We start from the raw sequence: 26,824 nt of genomic DNA, 5'->3' as shown, positions 1-26,824 counted from the left end.
ATTGAATGGGTTCTGAAATAGGAGAAAGGCGAATAAGGTACTTGACAACAACGAACCACATCTGGCTTGGTGACAATAATTTACAACATGACACGTTCGGGTCGGAATTGCTGTAATAGCTGTCATCGAACTGCTTATGCACTCGTATGCACTCGTTGCGTAAGCAGTTGGATGATTCTGGGAAGGAAGGAATTTAATATTCAAGAGAACCACTAGGGTGGTCTACTTTGAATTGGATATCCTGATGAACGATATTTTAGAATTAGTTTGTAACATGTGTTGCGCACATGCCACACTACCATCTATGGTGGGGTGCAGATGGCGGACGGTACGTGGAGGAGGCGAATGAACAACGAGTTGCATCAGCTGTTGGGATAACCATCCATCGTTCGCACCGCGAAAATCGGAAGACTGCGGTGGGCCAGGCACGTAGTCAGAATGTCGGACAGTAACCCGGTGAAAATAGTTCTCGACAACGATCCAAAGGGAACAAGAAAGCGAAGTGCACAGCGTGCAAGGTGGATCGATCAGGTGGAGGACGATTTGCGGACCCTCCGCAGACTGCGTGGTTGGCGAAGTGCAGCCACGGACCGAGCTGAATGGAGAAGACTTTTATGTATTGCATAGGCCACTCCGGCATTAGTCTGGTAATAAATAAAAATAAATCAACAGAGGAATATGTAAGCTTTTAATTGCAGTACTCAAATTAATTCATGAATAAATGTTACTTAGGTCCTTTTGAAAAGTTTAACGATTTTGTTTCGCAGGGTTCGCAACCAATTCTACGCCAAATATGTTTTGAAAATTAAGAGCATAAGGCTTGTCTGTACTTCTGAAAATATATTTCTTATACGTGTTAAATAATGACATCGAAGGAATTGCAGGTTCGGAAAACAATTGTGTGCAGTCGCAATTAAAACTCGAAACTCTCGACTCTGGCTGAAAACCTTTTGTTTTCATATGAACACTGCTAACAGCGTTTAATAGTTTGTCGATGCTTGTTTAACAATATCTACCGCGTCGGAGAGTGGAACAAACCGGAATTTTTGAACCACCAGAAAGATGCGAAGGTAAAACAAATTCTTTATTCTTAAAGTTACCGGTCAAGATTTGGCGCGAACAAGCCTTATCTACAACAATATTTTATTTGTAAGGACCAAAAGTCTTGAGCATAACGGAGGCGTATTCAAGTTATTGTATTAAATAATTAAAAGAATGTGGTTTGGTGATTATGAAGGTAAACTAAGTTACTTTTGATTTTCCTGAACTTATTTTTATTTCAACCAATTACCTATGAAAAATTCGAGAATAATGAAAACGGGTCTTTTAGTTTCGCTTGCTTGTTTGTATTGGTATAAAAAAATTGAAGAAGCAAGAATTATTCTACCTTTTCCGTAGTTAAAGTATTTATTTGTTGGGAGATGAAACACACACTAACTGAACTTTTTGTACATCTTCATTATGGTGAAAAGGACGGCATGGGTTGCTGGAACGGTTTTCTTATTATTCCTGTTTTTGTTCAACTCAATTATTCAAATTCACGAGTATAAAGTTTATTATAGCCGATATTTCAATCTAAATAAAAAAACGTTTTTGACGGCATTGGTTGATTGGGAACTGTTTTCTTATGTTAGATAAAAAACACGTAACTGTATAAAATGGTGCAAAGTTTTTCAAAGGGTGAAACTAGGGTGGTCAACCCGGTAGTACCGAAACTGGTAATACCGGTATTATCGGAAAATACCGGTATTTCAAATTTTGCTGTCAGTATAAAAAAATTCGAATTGTTTTCACCTACATGTATCAGCTAAACAGTCTGTAATTGCATATCTGTCCCATATATATATATATATAGGAAATCCAGCACTTCCACGCAAACCAACACCATCAACAGGTATCTGAAGCCCTCATCATCCTCATCTATGTTATGATGATGTGCTATCAGAGTGCTATCAGATTCGTCAAATCGACGTTTGAATCTTTGTTTACAAAAGCAGATAAGTCGTTTTGAAAATTTGGTATTTTCAAAAGGGTTCCTACCTGGGATCCAACTTTGAGACATTATTCCCAAAGTTGGTATTTCTCAGAATAACGAAACGTTTTTGCCTTTCTCGTACAACAAAGTTGTACCGAAAGGCTATCATTTCACTCCAAAATCGAACTTTTTATAGAAGTCTCGGAGACCCATGATGTTATATACCAATCGACTCAGCTCGTTGAGCTGAACAAATGTCTGTCTGTCCGTGTGTATGTGTGTGTGTGCGTGTGTGTGTGTGCACACGAAAACCGAAAAACATTAGCCACTTTTTCATATAGTAATCCTTAACCGATTTTCATGCATTCGACAGGGAACAAAGCCTTGTTGATCACTATTGAATTTGATAACGATCGACCATTCCCTTTAAAAGTTATCAAGTAAATAGAATCGAACCATATAAGCACCATACAAAGTTGATGTCTTGGCTAAATGCGAGAAAGGCAGTATCACGACTCGGTGAATTAAGTTGGGTTTTTAATTTCATTTTGCAAATCTCGTCAAATAACTTTTAACGCGGGATCGCGAGTTCTTTGGTATTACCTTCACCTCACATGGTATTACCTAGACGTCAAGATCGTCATCAACAACAATGGAGTTAAATTTTATTACACATTTAGGAGTTGCAATACCTCTGGCTTTGACAATTATATTTGACAAAGATACGAGAGCATCATCAATATCACTTTTGGTATCGAGAGGAATATCAACATCAAAACTCCTATCGATATACGTTTTAAATAAATCCCAATCCTATGATAATTAAAAGTAGAGCTGATTGGATTATTAATGGCTTTTTGTGAGATTTCAAATATCACAGGAAGGTGATCAGAGTCAAAGTCAGCATGAGTTACCAATTGGCCACACAGCTGACATGAATCCGTTAAAACTAAATCAATTGTTGAAGGATTTCGACTGGAAGAAAAACAAGTTGGTTCATTGGGATATTGAATAGAATAATATCCCGCAGAACAATCTTCAAATAGAATTTTGTTATTGGAATTGCTTTGAGCATTATTCCATGAACGGTGTTTGGCATTGAAGTCACTAATTATGACAAATTTGGATTGGAATAGAAATTCCCAAGGTTTGGGTAACTAATCGCTCAGACAGGTCGCTTATATTTCTAGAGGAACATTTCTAATGGTCCTAACTAACATTTGTAAACAAATCGAGATATTAGCGTGTTCACTCAACTGGGCACTCAATCTTAACGGTCAATTTAAATTGACATGTATTTATTCATTATTTTACTATTTTTTTCTTCCAGTGCAAAACGTCCAATCTGCATTATCGACAATATCGCGCAAATCTGTTGTCTGGACCTTTTGCAACTTGACGGTCCCATCTGAAATCTGTCAAAACATAATCAAAATTTCAGATGGGACCTTTGGTAACAATGTTGAAATTCTGATTTTTTTTAAATATTTAAAGTATTTTCTTAGTGCAAGTATCATAAGACACCATAGATATCAGTGCAGGAACAAACAAGGAACTTTTGAAGTAAGTAATACCCCAATTTGGTTAATCTGGTAGCTGTATTCATGCGATATAATTTGCTGTTTCAGATTCCATACTTCAGGGAACTACCAGTGGGGCGTGCCAATGCCATCAGAGTACCCAGGAAGAACATCCCGAATGAAATGGATAATTTCCCGTTTTATTTGGATACACATTCGGTAAGATTCCTATATGCTTCTTATTTTTTGTAGTTCTCATGATTCGTATTCTTTTTAGATCAATCGCACCCATTCTACAAGCAAGGTAAACCACATTGAGGAGTTAAACTCCGCTCTTTGACAGGTATAAACCTTCAATTCCACGGAGAAACTTTGGAGGACTTCATAGTTATAACCAAATGACCTCATTCGATTCTACCCCGAGCACTCTGCTAATGCATGATGTGCTTTAGATACGAACAAATTGGAATCGAAACAGGAAGCTCTGTGTTGTTGCGCTCATCAAGGAAATTAATGGAAAGGATCATATAGTGCCGTCGAAGGTACACCGAAGCTTGGAATGTGAAGTTTACTCTTTACCATACAATAAATGGCGTATTCTGAATAGGCTATAATGGGCTATAAAGACATTCACGAAGTGAAGCGTACATTTATATTTTACAATTTTTAGCGGAAGGTTACTATGTAATATAACCGCTATTATACTGATTCAAGAAACAATAATTGGCCGAATTCTACGGAGCAACTGTCTGTTCTGCCAATCTAGGCTCGATCGAATAAATTTCTTGGACGAACGAACGTTGGAGGTGTATTCACCCATAACCAGTGACGGAAATGTCATTTCGATGTCATGGGACTAATTTGTTAATAACTTTTTTCACAAATTATTTACAATTGTGTTTTTTTATATTAACATGTAGCTTTTAAAGGATCCTAAAACTTTTTCTTATTGTTATTGCTCTTAATTTGAAATTGACAGCGTGAGAGCCGAATCAATGTTAAATGGCATTAATGTCATGATATTCCGTGAGATTTTTTAGCATTTCGTTTTCATGCCTAACACTTTGTGTTTAGTACAATGATCTGTTCGACACAGTTCTAGGATCCTTTAAGCATTACATGTTAACCAAAAATTCGAATTGTAAATAACTTTTGAAAAAGTTATTAGCAAATTAGTAATAGCAATCCCATGACATTTTTTGACATTTCCCATCACTGCCCATAACATAATTGTTGCTGAAATGCATATAAACATTAAATCGAATGCGCCAGCTTTTGTAACAATCAATTAAGCTGACTATTTCAGAGGATTATGCTCAAAATGCACTTATTACATGCGAAAATCCAAAATATATCTTAATTTCACTGAGGTCCAAAGTAACAGTTATCATTGTATAATGTCCTATTTGACAAGTCCCAACTGATAAAATCAAAAGCAATAGGTCCCAAGTAACAAAATTGATAATAAACCATATCCACATTATGAAAAAGGCAAAACAGATATATTATTCGAGTTCTATGGCTGTTTTTACGTCTGAGAACCATTTAAAAACTGATATATTGTTTTTCGGTTAAAATTGGTATTAATTTTCACATTTGCACAATTTTCATTTCGAGAATTCTCAGCTCGAGGTTTCAGTCAGATAGGTCCATTTGAAATGTTTGTTTTATTTTTCCATCGTTGGCATTGGCGGAGACAGAGGTGGGGCACCACACGATGCAATCACACCATTGTTCTCATAGGCTATTGTTCTTGCGCTAAGTGGTGCCCCACCAAATAACAATAGCTGGCGCCGCCAGTGATCGTTGGAAGCTTAAATTCCAATATAGGGACACGGCAGGTATTTCCGTCCATCGTCGTAGCGGCTAAAACCAACGAAAGCAACGTCCATTTGCTAGAACTCCACTATAGCAGAACGTTTCTCCTGAGCTTACGATTTGGTACGTATGAGTTTTACAAAAAAACGTCTCTTTTATTGGTTTTCGAGACTATGACGAACAGACGAAAATACCTGCCGTGTCCCTACAGTCCTTTTAAGTTGTTGAAAACGTTAAATCCCCATTCCGATTGCTATCAGAAATCAAGGTGGTATGCAATCCTCGATTTAAATCTGAGAAGGGAAGGTTAAAAGCATAAAAAAATGTTCAAAAGTTCTTACTTTGGGGAGTTTTCCGCTAAAGTCCGGGTCTTGTTCGACGAATACACAAATAATCCAATTTGTATTATTGCTTTTCATAAATCAAAAGGAATCCTTCCAGTCCGCATCGACGATAGCCGTAAAAATTCCCATTTTTCATCTCACATTATTGTACGGCTCCAAATTTTCCGGTTCCGTTTGATCAAAGCGAAACTATTTACGGAATCATATTCGCGAGCGCTTTTTTTTCTGACCAACAGGAAATTGCTAGAAAAATGGAGGGAAATGCGATTTCTTCTTCTGCCGTTTTGTTTTCCAAAGCATTTATTGTTCGAGAAATGAAGAGCGAGGGAGGAAAAACCCTCCCACTGCTGCAATGATCATAATAATAACGAAACTGTTGTCGAGCTGAGTGAAACTTACCCAACAGTTCCCATTCGCCGTTCGTTATGAAACTGCTGATATCGCCGCCCGCCTCGTCCTGCAGTTGCAAATCAAGCTGAAATGGTGGGAAATTGAAATGGGGAGAAAAAAAAGTATCAGATGAATGCACAATGTTAGAATGTATATGGTTAAAGTGTTTTTATATTTTTTTTTCTGTTCACTTAAGATGGCGACAACGACGACAACGACGACGACGACAATGGCGTCACCTCTCTAGGGTTGCCAGGAGGATGGAGAAATGTGACAATTATTTTAAATCAGCGAACTGGACCTACACCAAATTAATAAACTAACAATATTTTATATTCGTTGATAATAACATGTGTTCAAACTTTGATCCTCACGCTAATGATTGAAATTCAGAGCATGTTGCCAATAAGAAATTTTTTCAATGACTGTTTTTGAATGTTTTTTTTTTTAGATATTTATTTCGATGGCCACCCCAGACTTCGCAGACGGTTCATGTTTAAACAGAGAGTTAACGATTGAAATTAAAATTATTTGCCAAATGCAAATATTACACATTCAGGGCGGCAGCTATGCGCGGGATGACTACCACGGTAAGAATGTTGAGCTGCAGCGGCGTCTGGGAGTTATGCAAGCTGCCAAGCGAGCGACGGTGTATGCAAAATGTAACGAAATTAAACCAAAATGAAGAACTACTGGCACTGAAGTGGCTGCTGTTGCTGGTGATTCGCAGTCCTGGAATCGCTTGTCGTGTGCTAGTTTCTGGCGTGTGAGCGTGTTCATGATATGCAGCTTCTGCCTTCAAGGAGTACACTTTCGCAATGGAAATGTAAGAGAGATCTCATTGTGCAACGAATCCCTGCCAACAACGACCGGCTAGCTCGGAGGGTGTATTATGCAATTAAATTTATGAATGTGTTGCGAGATGAGTTCTGCTGCAGATATGTGCATTCTGACGATGGAAGATGACGCTCTGTCGGTTAGCTACTTATGGAGTGTTCTGTTGTTTTTCGTTGCTGAAAAGTTATTGCTTGGAAGAGTGTACAGAAGCAATTACAATAACTTCTATCACCCACAATATATTTCTTCATTTAAATTTCCTCGCCTTCCATGGTCTGTTTTGCCAGGGGATTATTATTTTAATGCAAAATGAATACAAAGTTATGAGCTCTAATAATTGAGTCTCTCATACTTACAATGCTTAGATAGCCTGACGGCTGTGTTATGTAATACAGCACTTTGTTTAAATGATACGACTGACTGCATCATTTTAAACGAAGGAATTACTCATATGCAACCTTGTGAATGTCATACGTAGAATGGCACTTCATAGCACAAAAGAAACCTTAAAACCACATGGAAATCACCGGTTCCAGAAAAGGATAATCGAATTATCCACGTTCTTGTCAAAGATATATAATCTTCTTCAACATCGCAACATCCGGCTCTTGCGACGCATAGGGAGATTGATTTTAAATCTTGAACATTTCCTCAGATGACCGTTGTAGATTTATTTTTCTAACAGTTCAACAGATTCAAAAGTTTTTTGCAATTTGTTTATCGGATTTATCCGTTAGTGCTTATGATATGAGGGGATAGATGTTTGAAAGCTTCTTTTGCTAGCAACAAGGGGAACTGTTCCCTTTTCCTTCTCGCTGATCACATATTCATCTCATAGCAAATAAAAGAAATGCAGCACCGATATTGTCGCTTCTTTTCGCAAACATGCGTGCTCACCTACCTATCCATTGTTTTATTTCTGATGGGTTGGACATACGAGCTATGAAATGAAATCCAGGAGCATGAAGCGAAAAAATGTAAAAGGGGATCTAGGCGACGAATAGAGTCTCACGATTGGAAGATTGGGACATAGAACTGTGAGTTACTAGATTTCGCAGATTGCGATAGGAGCATCTGTGGGGTCATCGGCGACATGAACGCTCAGGTAGAAAGGAAGGGAATGTACAGACCGGTGATCGAACCGGATTGTCTGCATATTAACCATATCGAATGACAACGGCTAATGATGCATAAACTTTGCAGCCTCCTACAAAATGGAAGTGCGAGGCACTTGCTTTCCCGACATCACGAGCGTCTGCACTTACCGCAGTGCGAATATAGAATCCGATCACTACTTCGTTGCGTGCGCATTGCAGTATGGTTGGCGACGTACAGTGTTACCTCACGACGGTGTACAACACGGCTAAGCATTGAGCGGCTATTAGACGGTAGACGGTAGAAGATGCTACTCAGTCTTTCAGAAAATGCGAGATTTGTTCTCCAGGAATTGAAGGAACGCCTTTGAAAATTTCTACATTTTTTTATTATTCACTAGCAAACCCGACGAACTTCGTTTCATCTTAAATTAATTTATTCTCCGATTATTTCCCGAGTTTTATTTGTATGGGAGACCCCCTTTTCCAGAAGGAGGGGAGGTTTCGAACCACCACAGAAACAAATCTTCCTTTCCAAAACCTCCTTTACCAATTTCTTCAGGAGTTTCTTAACGAAATCCTCCAGGAATTAATTCACGAAATCTTTCAAGAACGCCTAAGAATATTTCCACAAAAAATCTATCGTGGAATTTCCCTCAAAGAGTAATTTTTCGGAGCAGTTTCTAGAGTAATTTTCTGGAGAAATGTTTTGGGGAACTTCGAAACGAATTTCCGAAAGAAATTTAGGAGAAATTTTCAGGGTTGAAATTGCTGGAAGAAATGCAAACAATTCACGCAGAATTTTTAAGAGCAATCGTGATGAATTCTTGGAGAAATTTTGGGGGATACTGGCGGAAAAGATTTTCAGGGGACTTTCGCTAGGACTTTCCGGGAGAATTTTTCAAATAATTTCCTGTGGAATTTTTGAAGAAGTTCATGCAGATTTTTTAGAAGATCCACTGAAGTAAATCGTGGAGGAATAAGCACTTGAATTCCCAAAAGAATTCGATTAGAACTTTCGGGGGGAACATCAGTTTAAATATCTGTACTATGTTCCGTAAGAACAGGAATAAGCAGTATGCAAGAATGTGCATAAGATTTTCTAAAGAAATTCGCAATTAAATTTATATAGGAGCTTCTGGAAGATTAACCGGAAGTCGGGGGTGGATGAGATGTAGGTTTAGTGGAATTCCAAGTGAAGTTCAGAAGGAGATTTTGGAAATTTATTGAAGTAAATAATGTACTTACTTGGGGGAATTTCGGAGGAGCTCCTGGGAGAATTTGAGGAGAAATTCATAATGTCATTTATGAGTATTTATCATTTGGCTGAATAGGTCCATTGGCCAGACAGGTCCATAGGCCAAATAGGTCCTTTGGCCAAATAGGTCATTTGTCCGAAAAGGTCATTTAGCTTCAACAGAATAGATCATTTGGCCGAATAGATCAATTAACCGAATATGTCATTTGGCCGAAAATGTCGTTTGGCCGTAATGATCGTTTGGCAGAAAAAGTAAGTTACTCAAACGGGTCATTTAGCCGAAAAAGTATTTTGCCGGATAGCTCTCTCGCGGTAGAGCGCTATTTTCTTACTAAAATGTCTATAACTCGGAATTGGAAACGAATTTCGCTTATCCCAACTGACAATCTCTTTGAAATTTATCAAGAAATGTTCCTAAAAAATTTCATGGACCTACTATTTCCCAAATTTGAATTAAGCTCTAAATACTGAACTATTGTACAACTGAAATTTTCGCTTCTCAGTACCTCTCTCCGATAATTTGAGGCACAAAGGAACCGAATTTCGCAAAGCCTAACTGACAAAAGTTTTGAATTTTTCCAACGATCATTTATAAATAAATAATAAATTTTGAAGGAAGCTCTTTTTACTTCAACCAAGTTTTTTTTTAATTCCATGCAAAAGTTACCATTTCGGGAAAGCATCCAACAGCATATTTTCTTGTGGCGCACGGCAGGAAAGGAGCGATGAGAGCGATAGAATGTCCGTCAACATTTGAATCTAGCGTGACACTAGAAAAAAGTGTTTCCTATTTGTGAACACGAGTATACCAAATATATAAATTGAAATCCAATATAGGAATGAGATGAGATAAACAATTGAAAATAAATAAAATAAATAAGACAAATAAAACAAATAAGCAAAACAAAACAAATAAGACAAAAAAGACAAATACCATACCATATTACCAAATACCCATACCCCATTGATGCCTCAGATATATGAAAAAAAAAAAAAAAAAACATGTTCAAGGTAAGACTGAGCTCAGATAAGTCTAGCTACTTCTTCTTTTATTCTTCTTTCTTTCCCCATCTTCATTCTTATTTTATTTTTTTATTTTTTTCCTTCGTCTTCTTTTTTTCTTTCCTTTCCTCTTTTCCTCTTCCTCCTGATTTCTTCCTTTTTGTTCCTTCTCCCTTTTCCTTATTCATTCCTTTTCTTCCAACTCCATTATTCCTTCTTCTTTCTTTATCTACCCATTCTATTGTCTTCTTTTATACTTGTATAGTTGGAACGAACTCCAACAAATTATAAATTTCGTTTAGTTCCCTAGGTTCGGTCTTAATGAGAAGTAAGGGTCTTAAGGTGGTGAAGTCGTATGCGATTACCGTTTGTGTTTACTATAAGGATAACTTGGGAACCACTCTTCTATTTGGTATGTTATCAGTATCGTGTTACTATAACGTGTATCAAGTATGTAACTTCAAAATAACAAACACTCCGTTCCAGTGCTGACGGCCGCATGGACGGCACAGATATTGCAGTACATCTTCAAAGGGCGCGCGTTGTTAAACAAAGGCTTAGACGACACTCCATCCGGGTACGCCACCGATTAGGCTGGTTTAAATGCGTCGCGCCCTACGTCTAGAACCGCTAGTTTGGTGGCCGCTCTCACGTAGACTCCAAAATTTGTTCTAATAGTAACTGAGCAAACTTCTCCGTCTTTACTTGGATGAACTAATGACCTTCCCCTTGGGCCAACAATTTCGTGGTAGCTTGGGATCAACCACAACGACCACATCGCCTATCTTAATCGGTTCGGTTTTATCAAACCATGGTGCACTTGGATCGCTTGATGATTTTAGGCAGGTAATCGCTAAGCCAGTGCCTCCAAAACCTGTTACCTGTTACCTAATACCTGCGAAGCTAGGATGTTGCCAAGGGCTGAAAGCCTCCTTAATAAAGATACAAAAAAAAGTTAGGATGTTTGGCTGAAGAAAGGCACTACTGTCGTCGACGGTCGTGAATGGTTTTATGATCCGAAGAGGAAATGATTGGGCGTTAAAGCAGGGGCGCAATCGAAGTCAACTGGGACGTGTGTTAGTGGTCTGGAATTGACGATGTTTTCTACTTCAATCAGTAGATTACGTAAAATTTCGTCTTTAGGATTCCTTGGTGGTTTTATGGCTTGAAAGTTCCTTTTAATGCTGTCTATGAGCCGTTCCCAGCTTCCTCCCATATGAGGTGCCAGAGGAGGGTTGAACGACCAGTTTGTGTCAGATGTGATAAACTCTTTCATTTCCTCATCCGTATTGACCGCTTGAGCCGCTTCTGCCATCTGACGGGGTGCTCCGATGAAATTTGTTGCTCTGTCAGTGTAGATCATTCGAGACGTTTCACGACGAGCAATGAAGTTTCTTATTGCCACAATACAGGAGTCGGTGCTAAGCGTGTGCACTACTTCAATGTGTATTGCACGGATCGTAAGGCATGTAGCTAGCATTCCCCATCGTTTTCGACGTGTCTCCCAACAGCCACCTCGTACGGGCCAAAGAAGTCAAGACCTATATATGTCAAGGGTGGAGAATATACTGCGTACCGTGCTTGTGGGAGATCAGCCATTATCGGTGGACGTGGGACGGAAAGATCGTTTTTGCACCTTTGGCAGTTCTTTCTCCTTTTATTGAACACAGCACGGATGCGGGGAATATAATACTTCTGTCGCAATTAATTGATCACCGACTCGTGATCCTGGTGATGGAAACGTTGATGGTAGTACATGATGATCAGGTCAATAATGGGGTGGTCACGTGGTAGTATAATAGACAATTGGAGTTATGTTTTGGTTTCTCCAGAGTGGAAATATTTTCTGGGTAGTCATCGCGCTGTGCAGATCTTAGTAGGTACGCTTCGGCCAGAATCAATTCATCCTCTGTTAGGACTCCCGTTGTAGTCATTCCCCTATGTAACTTTTGTCGACAGTTGTTTACAAAACGAGTCACGAGGGCAGCAACGTTGATCAGAGAACTTACTGGAGTCTATGACTGATTCATAATGAGAGTCAGAGTGGAACGCATGCAGATTTGGTCGGAGTTCTTCTTCCGTTGAACTAGCTTTTGTGGGTTGTTGTGGCTACTCCGCTTCACAACGCCGCAAGAAATCTGGACCCGTAAACCATCTACCCTTTGGTGTGACATCGGGCGAAGAGCTCCATTTAGTGTCACCGTCCGCAACGTTCATCTTTGAAGGCACCCAATGCGACTCGTTCACTTCTGTAGAGGCCCTCTAGACGAGCGGGTTCGTAACGATTCCATCCGACTTTTAAGTAAATGTGTCGGATAAGGTACACCACCACATTCCCAGAACTTTCTCAGTGCCAATTTGAGATAACAAATCCAGATTTTTTTCATCAGAAGCCTTCTTGTTGAGAGCTCCTAAAACATTTGAAGAGTTGCTTATCCAGTTGCGGATCTCCGACCCTCCGCGTTGATGGATGTATTTTACTTCCTGTGCTATGCGTATCGCGTCCTCTTCAGTTTCAACGCTGACGAGCATGTCGTCCACGTAATGCTTCTTTTGGATGATCTCAGTAGCTTCGAGTATTCTCCTGAATTGCACTCTGCGTTGATGTTTTTTACATATTGAGCGCAGCTTGGTGAGCAAGCCTCAAATGTTATAACTTGCATCGCGTAGCATACGACTTCTCCTTTCTTATTACACCACAAGAAACGTAGGTACTGTTTATCTGCATCCCGGATACGTACTTGATGAAACATTTCCCGTAAGTCTTCAGTAAGTCCCACTCGATTCTCTCGGAACTGTAACAGAATGGACAGCAATGAGCAAAGTTGATCAGATCCTTTCATCAGCGCGGAATTTAGAGAGACTCCACAGTCCCAAGCCAATCTCACTTTCCATGGTTTGTTCGGGATGATGATTGGGAATACAGGGAGATACCACACTCTAGGATGTCGCTGACTAAGTTCATCCGTTGAGAGTTGCCGAACATAGCCCTTGCGTACATAATCTGTTATCATATCCCAAGTAGCACTCTTGTCACATATCAGTCACTGTGACTCGTATGCAATCGAATCCAGTCACATTGAGTTGCTGCAACCAAATCGATCTGATTTGTGCTACTAGGGATCATGCAATGCCTCAATCGTTCAGCGTTGAGCGTTTGGTGTGGAAGCAACAGCTTATCTACAGTACGCACTCCAGATAACTGGAAGTTCTTAGTTGCTCCGTTTGTACCAGAGATTTCTAGAGTAACAGACGACTTTGAGTCCTTTTCATAGCGTTGCGTTCCTCCTGACCAACGAAGGCACAGTGGTATGGTTGTGCCTCTAAACTCCAGCTCGTCAGCAAGTCCCTCGTCTATCAGGCAAAGGTGTGAACCTTCATCTAAGAAAGCGAAGGTATGGATGGATCCTTTGGGTCCGCTGAGTACTACGGGCAAATAGCGGAAGAGCACTGCACTCGATTTCACCTGATGTTTTTTACATCTGTCTGCATCAGATGTGGGCAAGCTCGCAGCCGTAGTTTGTAGCTTTGACGGTCCTGGCGCAGATCGATCAAATGACCTAGTTATCTGTCTATTATGTAGTAACTCATGGTGCTTGTATATGTACAGCCATCCTGTCCGCACGGTTTTGCATCACATCCTCCTTTATGACGACGAAGACAGCTTCGACAAAGCCTGAATTTCCTTACGAATTGCTTACATTTAGATGCTGATTTACATCCTCCCTTACATATCATGCAACCTTCAGAAACACCGTCCAACTTTCCTTGTACTGGCACATGCCTGTGTTCTAAGTAAGCTACCATGGGACTGGAAGCTTTCGGTCCATTGCCGACAAATGACAGCGTCTCAGAATGGGCGTTTAAGAACGCTTTCGATTTCTTGTTTTCCCGACCATCGTTGGATGCTCGCTTCGATTCATTCGAGTCGATCGGTACCACAATCGTGCTAGCTGCCTCAGCCAGCGAGTAGGTCCAATTGCTGAAGGCCGCCATGTTGATCCTTTGGAGTGCTTGACGATGTCTTGCCTAGTCTAGTTTTAGCGAGGACGGAAGCTTGCAAGAAGGTGACATTGTACATGTAATCATTAAGCTAGTAAGGGGCCGTCCACAAAGTACGTCTCGCCTCTAGGGGGGAGGGGGGCTCTGAGCAGCGTGACGATACATAAAAAAATTTTAGGGGTTTGTTACAAAAAACGTGACGAAAGGGGAAGGGAGTTGAAAATCGCCCATTTTTGCGTGACGTACTTTATGGATCTTCCCAAGCATCCACAGTGACGCAGAAATTTTGCACGTGTACTGAAAAGTCCACCAGCGTTTCCAGTTTGTCCTCTTGTATTGCTGGTACGTTTTATATCAGTGAGTGGACAACAGCTTCGGGTTGTCCAAATCTCATTTTCAAAGTACGCATGATAGCCGGGAACATTCGACTGGTGCATTAGTAGACTCCGGGACGTTTCGTACGCTTTTCCTTCTAAACACTTCTGAAGTCGAATGAGGTTTTCTTCGTTTGTGAAGTCGCACATGTTGGTTGGTTGCTGTTGAACATGGAAAAAAGACTGGCCACCACGCGCTGGCGCGCTGCCATGTCTTCATTTCTTCGTTGACATGCAGCTCGATCAGAACCAATTTGAGCTTGAGAAAAGTAGTTCTGCGTTGAGTGCCGCTGCGATTCAAATATCTCTGTCATACGATGATCTAGCCCTTGATCGGTACGAACATCGTTCGTATCTTGAACCCACTGGCTAACACGATCTTAAGATCCAATACGCTGGGATCCAGTTTGGCTGTGGAACTGCTCCAGAAGTTCATATTTCTTGTCCAAGTAGGCCCGATGCTTAGCCGCTTGCTGTTCCTCGAATACACGTTCTTCCTCCAGCCGCTTTAGTTGTAATTGAAGTAGGGATCTCCGCGAGGACGATGACGTTATAGAGGGCGTTTTAATATCGTGATGCTCGGTTCCGTGGGTAGTCCGACGACCCACTATCGGCTCGGACAACGTATGTACACGAAAGTGTTGAGCGATTCCTGTCGCAGCTTTGGACATAGGCAATTCATTCGTAGAAGATGACTTCTGGACGGTAGGATTTGTAGATCCACTAGAAAGGGGGACTAAAGCAGAGGACGATGGATGCTGGAGTCCAGGTCTGACAGCACATTTGGGACACCTCCAGCTCTTATCCGCGATTTCTTCTGAGACCCCGACGCAGGCGAAATTAATCCACCTGTCACACTTGTCACACTGGACCATTTCGTTGCTATCTACATCCTGACAGAACGTGCAGAACGCAAGGATGTGCAAGCTGAGGATTAAAGGCCGTTTCTTCAACTATAACATCATCAACGTGCACTGCCCGCACGAAAGGAGACCCGACGACGAGAAAGAAGCGTTCTACGCACAGCTGGAGCAGACATACGATGGATGCCCACTGCGGGACGTCAAAATCGTCATCGGTGACATGAACGCACAGGTAGGAAGGGAGGAAATGTATAGACCGGTCATCGGTCCGGATAGTCTGCACACCGTATCGAATGACAACGGCCAATGATGCATAAACTTCGCAGCCTCCCGCGGAACGGTAGTCCGAAGCACCTTCTTTCCCCGCAAAAATATCCACAAGGCCACATGGAGATCACCTAACCAAGAAACGGAAAACCAAATCGACCACGTTCTAATCGACGGTAAATTCTTCTCCGACATCACGAACCTCCGCACTTACCGCAGTGCGAATATTGAATCCGACCACTACCTCGTTGCAGTATGCCTGCGCTCAAAACTCTCGACGGTGTACAACACGCGTCGAAGTCGGACGCCGCGGCTTAACATTGGGCGGCTACAAGACGGTAGACTAGCTCAAGAATACGCGCAGCAGCTGGAAGTGGCACTTCCAACTGAAGAGCAGCTAGGCGCAGCGTCTCTTGAAGATGACTGGAGAGATATTCGATCCGCCATTGGTAGCACCGCAACCGCTGCACTTGGCACGGTGCCCCGGATCAGAGAAACGACTGGTATGACGGCGAATGTGAGCAGTTAGTTGAGGAGAAGAATGCAGCATGGGCGAGATTGCTGCAACACCGTACGAGGGCGAACGAGGCACGATATAAACAGGCGCGGAACAGACAAAACTCGATTTCCGGAGGAAAACGCGTCAGCAGGAAGATCGAGACCGTGAAGAGACGGAGCAACTGTACCGCGCTAATAACACACGAAAGTTCTATGAGAGTTGAGCCGTTCACGTAAGGGCCACGTGCCACAGCCTGATATGTGTAAGGATATAAACGGGAACCTTCTTACGAACGAGCGTGAGGTGATCCAAAGGTGGCGGCAGCACTACGAAGAACACCTGAATGGCGATATGGCAGACGAAGATGGCGGTATGGTGATGGACCTGGGGGAACGCGCGCAGGACATAATTCTACCGGCTCCGGATCTCCAGGAAATCCAGGAGGAGATTGGCCGGATGAAGAACAGCAAAGCCTCTGGGGTTGACCAACTACCAGGAGAGCTATTTAAACACGGTGGCGAGGCACTGGCTAGAGCGCTGCACTGGGTCATTACCAAGATTTGGGAGGAGAAAGTTTTGCCGCAGGAGTGGATGGAAGGTGTCGTGTGTCCCATCTACAAAAAGGGCGATAAGCTGGATTGTAGCAACTACCACGCAATAACATTGCTGAACGCCGCCTACAAGGTACTCTCCCAAATTTTATGCCGTCGACTAGCACCAATTGAAAGGGAGTTCGTGAGGCAGTACCAGGCGGGTTTTATGGGCGAGCGCTCCACCACGGACCAGGTGTTCGCCATTCACCAAGTACTGCAGAAATGCCGCGAATACAACGTGCCCACACATCATCTATTCATCGACTTCAAAGCCGCATATGATACAATAGATCGGGACCAGCTATGGCAGCTAATGCACGAAAACGGATTTCCGGATAAACTGACACGGCAACGATGGATCGGGTGATGTGCGTAGTTCGAGTTTCAGTGGCATTCTCGAGTCCCTTCGAAACGCGCAGAGGGTTACGGCAAGGTGATGGTCTTTCGTGTCTGTTATTCAACATCGCTTTGGAAGGGGTAATACGAAAAGCAGGGATTAACACGAGTGGTACAATTTTCAATAAGTCCGTCCAGCTATTTGGCTTCGCCGACGACATAGATATTATGGCACGTAACTTTAAGAAGATGGAGGAAGCCTACATCAGACTGAAGAGGGAAGCCAAGCGGATCGGACTAGTCATCAACACGTCGAAGACGAAGTACATGATAGGAAAAGGTTCAAGAGAAGACAATGTGAGCCACTCACCGCGAGTTTGCATCGGTTTCACTAAATTGTTCGTTTTCTAAACAAAATCCCTCCCACTTGATCAAAAAGTACGAGATAATTAACATAATCAACGCTATTAACATTGTAGTGGAGTTGTGTCTTAGTTAATTTGACTGGAGCGATCGCCCGAATAAGCGAATGACCGTTAAAAAGTGGTGGGTAGTCTCAGAGCTTAAGTGACGCGTCAGTTTGTCGGTGCTGTTATTGCCTTCCTTGATTCTGTATACCATGTCTAACATAATTTCATTTTGTTTGAAAAAGTATAGGAGTCCTTTTTTGAGTGGGGGTTGTGACTCTACGTTAACCACAGGTGTAGAAAAATGTACAGGTGTAGGCTTTTTTTCAGCTTACTGTATCTTTCTCTCCGTGTCTAATGCGCTCCCTTGGACTGGGTGTCAGTTGTCAGAAATACTTTTGTATTCAAAACTTTTAAAAAAAATTTCGTGACCGCTTTCCTTGAATTCTTCATAGGTACCTACTAAGCTTTAAAGTCGGAATTTGAAAAGAAATCTATGCCAAGTCTGATCAAATTTATAATCCTCCAGCATTGCCAAATGAAATATTCAACATGCTGCCGCATGTTTCGATAATTTATTGTTCAATTATTATTGACACGCATACGAAATCCCAAATTCTGGTTTTCACAGGTGGCAGAATCCGCAAAAAAAAAGAACATTCGTCCTGAATAATGAATTTCCTGCAAGAGCGCCTGCCGCTGAAACCTATCAAAAGGCGCAGTTCGCGCCAATTCGTTCACATAATTCCGATCGAAAAAGCATAATTTCCACCGCCTGACGACCGTGGGAAAAATATTGCATCCGACGGTCCACCGACGACGACGACGACCGACCGACCGAACCGGACGCTCAACCACACCATCCCCGTCCCCAACCTTTTGGATCCAGGCTCACGTGTCCAGGATCATCCATTTCGGTTTGTTTATATAGTTAGTTAGCGAATCGATGGCACTCACGCTGTTACGAGATAAAATAAATATTTGCGATTCGGATATTCCCTCCCCGCCCGGGCCTGTGGAGTTTCGCCGAATGCGTAAAAAATGGCAAAACTGAGGTCGTAAATTACACCAATGATGCGTGTATGGAACACATTTCTCCCATTCGGCCAACTAACGTGCGTTTGTGTGTATTGATTAGGGTGTTCAAATGTTCCAAATTCTGTACAAGAGGTGGAAATCTATCAAATAATGAGTCCGGGATGGTAGTGCTGCTGATAGTATTAGCGAGGAAGGTACAGGGCCACTGCCTGCGGCATCAAGTGAAAACTTGATGAACGAGACACTGAAAAGTTTACGACGCAACCTGTGAGACTGAAAGGATCTTCCTATGCTTAATGTCGTAAGAACCCGATCATAGATGTAGGCATGTGGAGATGCTATGGTCCAGCGCCTCAGCACCATCAAATGAATTAATTAGTGAACGCATCCGTGGAATTGCTCAAACATATGCGAATCGCGAGTTATTTGGACAACCTACTTTACATTGGGATGACAAATTACCGGCGGGGACACCCTAGTTGACATGTCGTATGTTTGCTCCCCCATTCATGTATTTGTGGTCTCGGCGATAATCCTGATTCTCGACAGGAGTACGCCGGTCAACCTTGTCGCCGCATTGGGAGTGTAAATTGATTCAACCGATTACAAAACACTTAATCACTGTCCCACCGCGCCGTGTCGATGCGTTCGACATCGCCCGCTGCCAGAGTCCAGAAGCCGATATGAGCGTACACACAAAGCTCAGATTAGAGCAAAACATCAATAAACTCAATAAAACAGGAATCCCCCAGCGGCTGGCTCCTATCCAAGTGTGGCAAGGTTTCGGAAAAGATTAATTCGGTTTCCCAAGTTGGGTGTGAGTGAGGAAAATGACGAGGGTAGTGTTGAAAATCTGAAGCTATGGGGCCACCTCCCTGCTAACCATTATTGTAGGTATCCAAAGCTACTTCATTGAAGAGTAGCGTGGGCAAAAGCCACTTGTAGATGCCTGGGAAAAGCCACTACGGTTCGGCCCTCACTGGCTTCCATCGTCGTCGTCGTCAGTAGCAAGAGCTCATTTCTCAACACCTTCCGCAGGAGAAGTGGCATTGGTGGTGTGGTTAACACTCTTGTTAGGTTTTGTGTTTTGTAGCCACTTATTTATTGCCTTCGGTTGGTTTGGAGCAAAATCGACTAAATCTTGATGTGGGAAGCGCAACAGAATATCAAGCAGGTGTTCTTAATTTATGGTTGGGTAAATATCAAAAATTATACTTGAAAGTTCCACACTTAATCCGATGAGGTAGACTTTGCTTATCTTGAACATTGTTATACAACTCGTCCAACATGTAAATCCCACCTAATTTGACGGGATTAGTGTAGAGTTCCATTTTTAGAATTAATTTGCCAACTAAATTTGGATATTTGGCAAGGAATGACTATTGACCAGTTTATTTACAGTTGAGTACAGTTGACCAAACTTGGTGCTCTTGTAATTGCACATTGGAAGCAGTTTGCACCAACTACTCTAGCTTTCCCTATCATGTGCTTGTGCTATCATATTCAGTAGAACGTAGTTGCGTTGGATTGGTTCAGTACATTCCGCATCAAGTCAAATTGGTGTCGATTCCACTGCCGCTCGAATCGTAACGTTTGGCAAAGTCAAATAAGACACATTGTCCCCCATTCTTGGAAGAGAATATAGAAGTGAACTTGCTCGGGTGGTGTACGTATTGTGGTTCATGTTCTTTATGGGTACCCATTTGTTCTGGGCCAAGCAGTCGGATTTCCGACCAAAATTTATATCGAAAATCACTTAGGAAAATTGCACACGACATGCGGATGTGGCACAAGACAAGTTGACAAACTGGGCCGCAAACTGGGGCGAAACAATATATTTTTCTTGTAGCTGTGAGTTAATGTTATGTGACTAGTCAGATAAGCTTGGTGGCCGTCATAAATCTAAAGTTAGGCCATTACTAATATTATTCAAGAAGTCGTCTATTATTGACTGGAGGAGGGGTGGAAAAAAAAAGATATTATAATAAACTAGCTGTATGTACCCGGCCTTGCTCGGAATTGCCAATTTGACTCGCAGTTTCTATACAATCGGAAAATAATAAAAGAAATTGGTCAACAGGGTAGTTGTGTTTTGTTTTTGATGCTTCATCGTTTGATTAAAAGGAGGCAGACTTCACAAGCCCAAGTCCTGGTATCAGGTGGGACACAAAACAGACCTGACACGGCGGCCCTCCGACGAGACAGGAGGCTTGCGCAGGCCCAATAAGCCACCTGGAAAACCAATAATTACGATAAGAAAATTATTTTGAGCTTTTAGTGGAATTATTTCACCTGTCATAAGACGAGTTTATGCCATTGAATTCCACTTAATTGTATCTTGACAGATACGTCTGTACTTGACTCGACCCCAAGTCGAGTCAAGTACGAGACACTGAAGACGGCCTTACCTTTGAGGTCGAAATACGTATCTGTCAAGATACAATTAAGTGGTGGAATTCAATGGCATGGTATAAACTCGTCTTATGACAGGCAATAATTACGAGCAATATAAGAGATAATACGACTCGATATAATCGGCAAAGACCTAGGCGACGAGTAGTAGTCTGAAGCACTTACTTCCCCCGCAAGAATATCCACAAAGGCCACATGGAAATCACTTAATCAAGTAGCGGAAAACCAAATCGACCACGTTCTAATCGTCGGCAAATTCTTCTCCGACATCACGAACGTCCGCACTTACCGCAGTGCGAATATTGAATCCGACCACTACCTCGTTGCAGTATACCTGCGCTAAACTTGCGCGTAACTTTGAGAGAATGCAAGAAGCCTACATCAGACTGAAAAGCGAAGCTAAAGGGATGGGACTTGTCATCAACACGTTGAAGACGAAGAACATGATAGGAAGAGCATGAGCATGATTGACCGCCCACGGTTGCCACTCCGTTATTGCCAGGTCAGCTGCAATTACACAGAGAACCAACAGATGAAGTTTGGGACTAACATCATCTTCAATGTGTAAGAACTGGTGACCCAAAAAATAAGCAATACCAGCGCCGGCCGTGTCCGAATGCAGGTCAATTAGGGAATAGGTAGGAAATTGTTGACGTGATACTCGCTTTGATAGAAGCCGACGAGTCATCTGCACTTCCACGAGAGATCACTGGGATGTTGGATATATGGGGTAGGGAGTGTGGCAGGGTTCGTTTTGGTAAACGGCATGCCGTGTATAGCGTGTAGTTTGATCGATGAAAACAATACTAATTTCTTTAAAGGCCGCACAAAGCAGAACAAATTTTCGGTGATCGGCTGATCGTTCTGCTTACCGCACAAAGCAGAATAAAACTATGATGACCGGCCAATCGTTCTGCTTACTGGAGAAAACATGTCTAGACGCGATTTAAACTTTTACTTTCTAATTAGTTTTCACACACGCACGAAGCAGAACAACATTTCGGTTACCGGCCGATCATTCTGCTTACCGCACAGAGCAGAACAAAATTTCGATGACCGGCCGATCGTTCTGCTTACTGATAAAAACACGTCTGGACGGGATCTCCGATCGTTAGAGACTTGTCATCAACACGTTGAAGACGAAGAACATGATAGGAAGAGACTCAAAAGAGGACAATGTAAGCCACCCACCACGAGTTTGTATTGATAGTGACGAAATCGAGGTGGTTGAAGGATTCGTGTACTTGGGCTCACTGGTGACCTCCGATAACGATACCAGCAGAGAAATTCGGAGACGCATCGTGGCAGAAAATCGTACGTACTTTGAACTCCGCAAAACGCTCCGATCGAATAAGAGTTCGCCGCCGTACCAAACTGGCTATCTACAAAACGCTTCTTAGACCGGTAGTTCTCTACGGACACGAGACCTGGACGATGCTCGTGAAGGACCAACGCGCACTTGGAGTTTTCGAAAGGAAAGTGCTGCGTACCATCTATGGTGGGGTGCAAATGGCGGACGGTACGTGGAAGAGGCGACTGAACCACGAGATGTATCAGCTGTTTGGAGAACCTTCCATCGTTCATACCGCGAAAATCGTAAGGCTGTGGGGGGCCGGGCACGTAGCCAGAATATCGGACAGTGATCCGGTTATAATGGTTCTCGACAACGAGCCGACGGGAACAAGAAGGAGAGGTGCACAGCGGGAAAGGTGGATCGATTAGGTGGAGGACGGTTTGCCGACCCTCCACAGACTGCGTGGTTTGCAACGTGTAGCCATGGACCGAGCTGAATGGGGACGACTTTTATGTATTGCACAGGCCACTCCGGTCTTAGTCTGGTAAGAAATAAGTAAAATTGAATCGACATTGCAGACGATTTTGAAAGACGTTATATAGGTGGTCGTTGAGTTGCTGATAGTCAGAGTTTGCCTTCAAATAACTGACTCTCGTAGAATCCAAACGATATTTGCTATGTTGTCTGAGAGCCGCGCGCTTCACTCTTTTGAGGTTTTTAAGATGAGCATTAACCGAGATTGGATATGGATTTCAGCGGAACGAACTGATCAATAGCGTACAGTAATATACTTGGCACAGTCGATGCAGCAAGATCGGCGTCGAAGTCTTGAAGAATAGTGTCCCAGTCAACGTGTGCAAGAAAATCATTCATGCCGTTGAAATTGGCCTTATAAAAGTCTTATGAAACGCTTTCAGATGGCTCGTAGAAGCGACTGTACGGATTTATCTTAAGATGTGTCAGTATGAGAGGATGATGTCGACCGATTTTAACGAGCGGAGATGGAGCCTGTATAATTGTACAGCTCTCACGCAGTTCGTCGCTAACGAAGCAAAGGTCAAGTATTCGATCGTTTTTATTTTTGACTGCATTCATTTGTTTCAATCCTGCTGTCCTGTACGCGTCGAGTAGCCCACGAGACGTCTGGCCAATCAAGGATCTTGAAGAGACCGGAAACAGAAACCTCAGCAATAGAGCTATTGATTCCACCGACGTTTTGGTAGTTTACCAAAATATTGGGAGATGCTGAGGCAGGAGTCCTTACATCGCAAACAAGCGGTTGTGGATAACTCAACTCTCGTGAGGCGGACGTGGTAGCTCTGGAAATTGAGACACACTTATTATAAAAAACGGTAACTTGTTGTACTTGCTGGATGTAGGATTTCGGAAGACCCCATCTTCCACCTCAGTCAAAGGACCGGGACGGCTGCTGGTCGCTGGCAGCAAGACAATAGGAGCTTTCTTGGGACTGTATACTGTACAAGTGCACGTCGTAGAAGTGGAAATCAGCTGGTTTGATGATCGTTGATGACTAGAAAAGACAAATACACCAGGGACAGAAATGCACGGACGAACATTGCACTTGCCTTTAGAAGGAATTCGGAAGACCCCGTCTCCCAACTCATACGCAGAACCGGAACGGCTGAAGATCGCAGGCAGGATAGACTCGACTGCGGTAAGAGGAATAGGGGCTTCCTTAAAGCTTGCGGCAAGTTTGCGTCGCAGTGCAGGGCTGATGAGAGGTAGATTACTGCTTATTCCATAGCTATATTTTCTTCCGAGGAAACATCCAGCGGATCGACGACTGTGGCTTCGGGTCCCGGGCGCCAAAAATTTACGTCCGACCTGTTGTCACTAAATTCCCTATAAGTTATACATTTCGGCCAAGTGAAGATTGACAGTGTCTTAGATTTTAATTCCATACTCATCCCAACTTTGAATGACACGAATGATAAGGTGCTTTTCTCTCGTCCCTTAGCGATAGACCAGCAACTTGTATGTCCTCGCTTCCTAGACGTTTTTTCTTTGCCAAAGCGCAAACCTGTTTGGCGGTAACGTCTCTGGCGATTCGTGATAAATACATCCAGAACATAGTCTGGGCTGCAGGAACAGTGGCAATTGCGAACGATGGAGAGAGCGTACCAGTAGCATTGTTGCTTGGTTGTTCGGAAATTTATCTCCGGCCGTACTAAACAGTCTTCGGCACTTGCTTAACATTGGATAGCCACCAGTACGTGTATAAGGTTTCGGAGTGCAAGAACTAGAGTTGATGAGTTTGACAAAATTGGTTCTTATTTCAATTTTTAACTCTTCCATGATTTCAGATTTCAGGTTTTGCATTATGTCGCTGTGAGAGTTAAGTGCATCTCCTTGTCCAACTTCATAAGCGCCTTGGACGGCATTGCAGAGGCGCATCTCCTTCATCAAGGTTGAGCAGGAGGGACACAACCAAAACAACCTTGGCACCCAATTTGATTATCACCGATTACACCAGCACATGAACAGCAGAAGTAAGACATAATTCTTTCAAGACAACAGCGTATACAGAAACTGAGTTATTTGAAGATAAACAATTGCACACAAACGCGGCAATTTATCACAGGTACGGTTGCGGACAAAGTCCAGGCAGGCAGATATCTCAGCTTTTTCACTACGATCTAAATAACAGCTATCGAAAAGATAAACACAAACCGAAACTGACGAGTGAAGTGAAGTTCTTTATGTGGCAATTGAAAACCAGATGGTGAGACTCTTCCATCCAGGAAGCGTTAACTCCGAATCGCTTTATCCAGTTGAGCTCAAATGGTGTCGTTCAACCCCCAATAACGCTAGCGGAGCCAACAAGAGTGCCCCGGACTAACTGGAGCATGGCTAGGCAGCTCATGGATCAGTTTTGGCGGCGATGGATGAACAAATATTTGCCAACAATCGCCAACAGGACCAACTGGTTCAGCGAGACGAAGAATCTGGAAAAGAACGATTTTGAACTTATTGTAAACGAAGGTCAACGCCATGGATGAGTAAGACGGCGGGTCTTGACGATAATCTCTGGCAAGACGGCCCAATTCGTCAGGCTTCATTGCAGACCACACAAGGCGTGTTTCGACGACGAGTTTCTAAAGGTATGCCGCAAATGTAACCCGTCACTTTCGACAGCAGTCACTCGAATGTAACGAACAACGATAGAAGAGAGGTAAAATCCTCTTCGAATCATAACAAGTCATGAAAACAAAACTATCGCACTTGTATACAAGTTGGAAAAAAACTGTTTCGGATAGGCGCTCCCCACCGAGGGGGATTGATAAAACGCTTTGTTCTCGCTCATTATAAGTTGGCGATTATATTATTTCTTCCAGCTGTATAAAACAAGTTGAAACGCATCATCAGAACCGGTGCCCCCCGCAATTGGGGCTTATTAAAAGAAGCTTATCATGGGTTTTGGCCCCCCGAATCTGTTCATTATCGTAACAGCTAACGAAAAACTTCTCTCACGGTATGCTACCTATCGAGAGTGTATACAGACATGATAAGTGAGAGATTTTCTTATTCTCCTTTGGATTCAAACCCTGATAGACAGACTTTATTGATATTTAAGCAAACAATCTGGTAAGGACACGGCAGGTATTTCCGTCCATCGTCAGTCAGTCAGTCAGTCAGCCAGTCAGTCAGTCAGTCAGTCAGTCAGTCAATTGCAAGTGTATGGGATCCATTCCGGAACTGTCGGTAGTGTCACGATAGGGCAAAGATCTTAAAAATCTGAAAAATTCCAATTAAAGCTCCTGATCGGTTGCGCAGTTGCGGTAACGGTACTAGGTCGACTAGGAGAAGTCCCCCATGGTGTATGCGCGTGCATCGTGGTGTGTGGACTTCTCCTTTTCGCCTAACTGCGTTTTCCCGGTCCAGTCCAGCCCAGGACTCTACTACTACTGTCAGTCAGTCAGTCAGTCAGTCAGTCAGTCAGTCAGTCAGTCAGTCAGTCAGTCAGTCAGCCAGTCAGTCAGTCAGCCAGTCAGTCAGTCAGCCAGTCAGTGAGTCAGTCAGTCAGTCAGCCAGTCAGTCAGTCAGTCAGTCAGTCAAAGTCAGGCAGTCCAGAGTGTACAGCACACAGAGTTTTGGCGCAGTCGCAGTCGCGAAACCGGAGCAAAGCAGTGCGCCACCGGCCGGGGGTGACATCTGCTGGACCCGAAAACCCCTCTGGGGAGGAAGTCTGAAAGAATCGAGTCCACTACGGCAACTTTCTAAATCTCATAGATCTCGAGATATCGAACCAAACTAATCTCTTATATACATTATCGCCACATTGCGGATAAATTCTAATCTGAATAGTTTATAGAGATATTGAATTCCAATCTCCGAACAACTTTGAAAAGAACGGCAACTTCCCAAATCTCACAGATCCCGAGATATCGAGCCAAACTGATCTCCCATGTACACTTTCATCTAATTAGGGGAACTGTTTCGATCTCCATCTCACTGAACATATATTCATCTTATCACGAAA

At 42.7% G+C, this 26,824-nt stretch overlaps 1 protein-coding gene and 1 long non-coding RNA gene across 2 annotated transcripts in view; one reads left to right on the top strand and one right to left on the bottom strand.

Annotated features, from left to right (window-relative positions):
• The window catches only part of LOC134207303 (neuronal acetylcholine receptor subunit alpha-7-like), a 213,159-nt gene that overhangs the window by 70,177 nt on the left and 116,158 nt on the right, over positions 1-26,824 (bottom strand). The window contains exon 4 of the mRNA XM_062683025.1: positions 6,057-6,132. Within this exon, the coding sequence (XP_062539009.1) occupies positions 6,057-6,132 (76 nt within the window). The remainder of the gene's footprint in view (positions 1-6,056; positions 6,133-26,824) is intronic.
• Positions 3,399-4,065, top strand: LOC134207459 (uncharacterized). Its single transcript, XR_009978371.1, has 4 exons — positions 3,399-3,538; positions 3,604-3,714; positions 3,773-3,799; positions 3,948-4,065. It is a non-coding gene; the product is annotated as an uncharacterized LOC134207459 (long non-coding RNA).

This window comes from Armigeres subalbatus, chromosome 1 (genome assembly GCF_024139115.2).
Source record: "Armigeres subalbatus isolate Guangzhou_Male chromosome 1, GZ_Asu_2, whole genome shotgun sequence".
Lineage (NCBI taxonomy): Eukaryota > Metazoa > Arthropoda > Insecta > Diptera > Culicidae > Armigeres > Armigeres subalbatus.
Note: the sequence above shows the minus strand (reverse complement) of the source record. Positions and strands in the feature narration are given on the sequence as shown.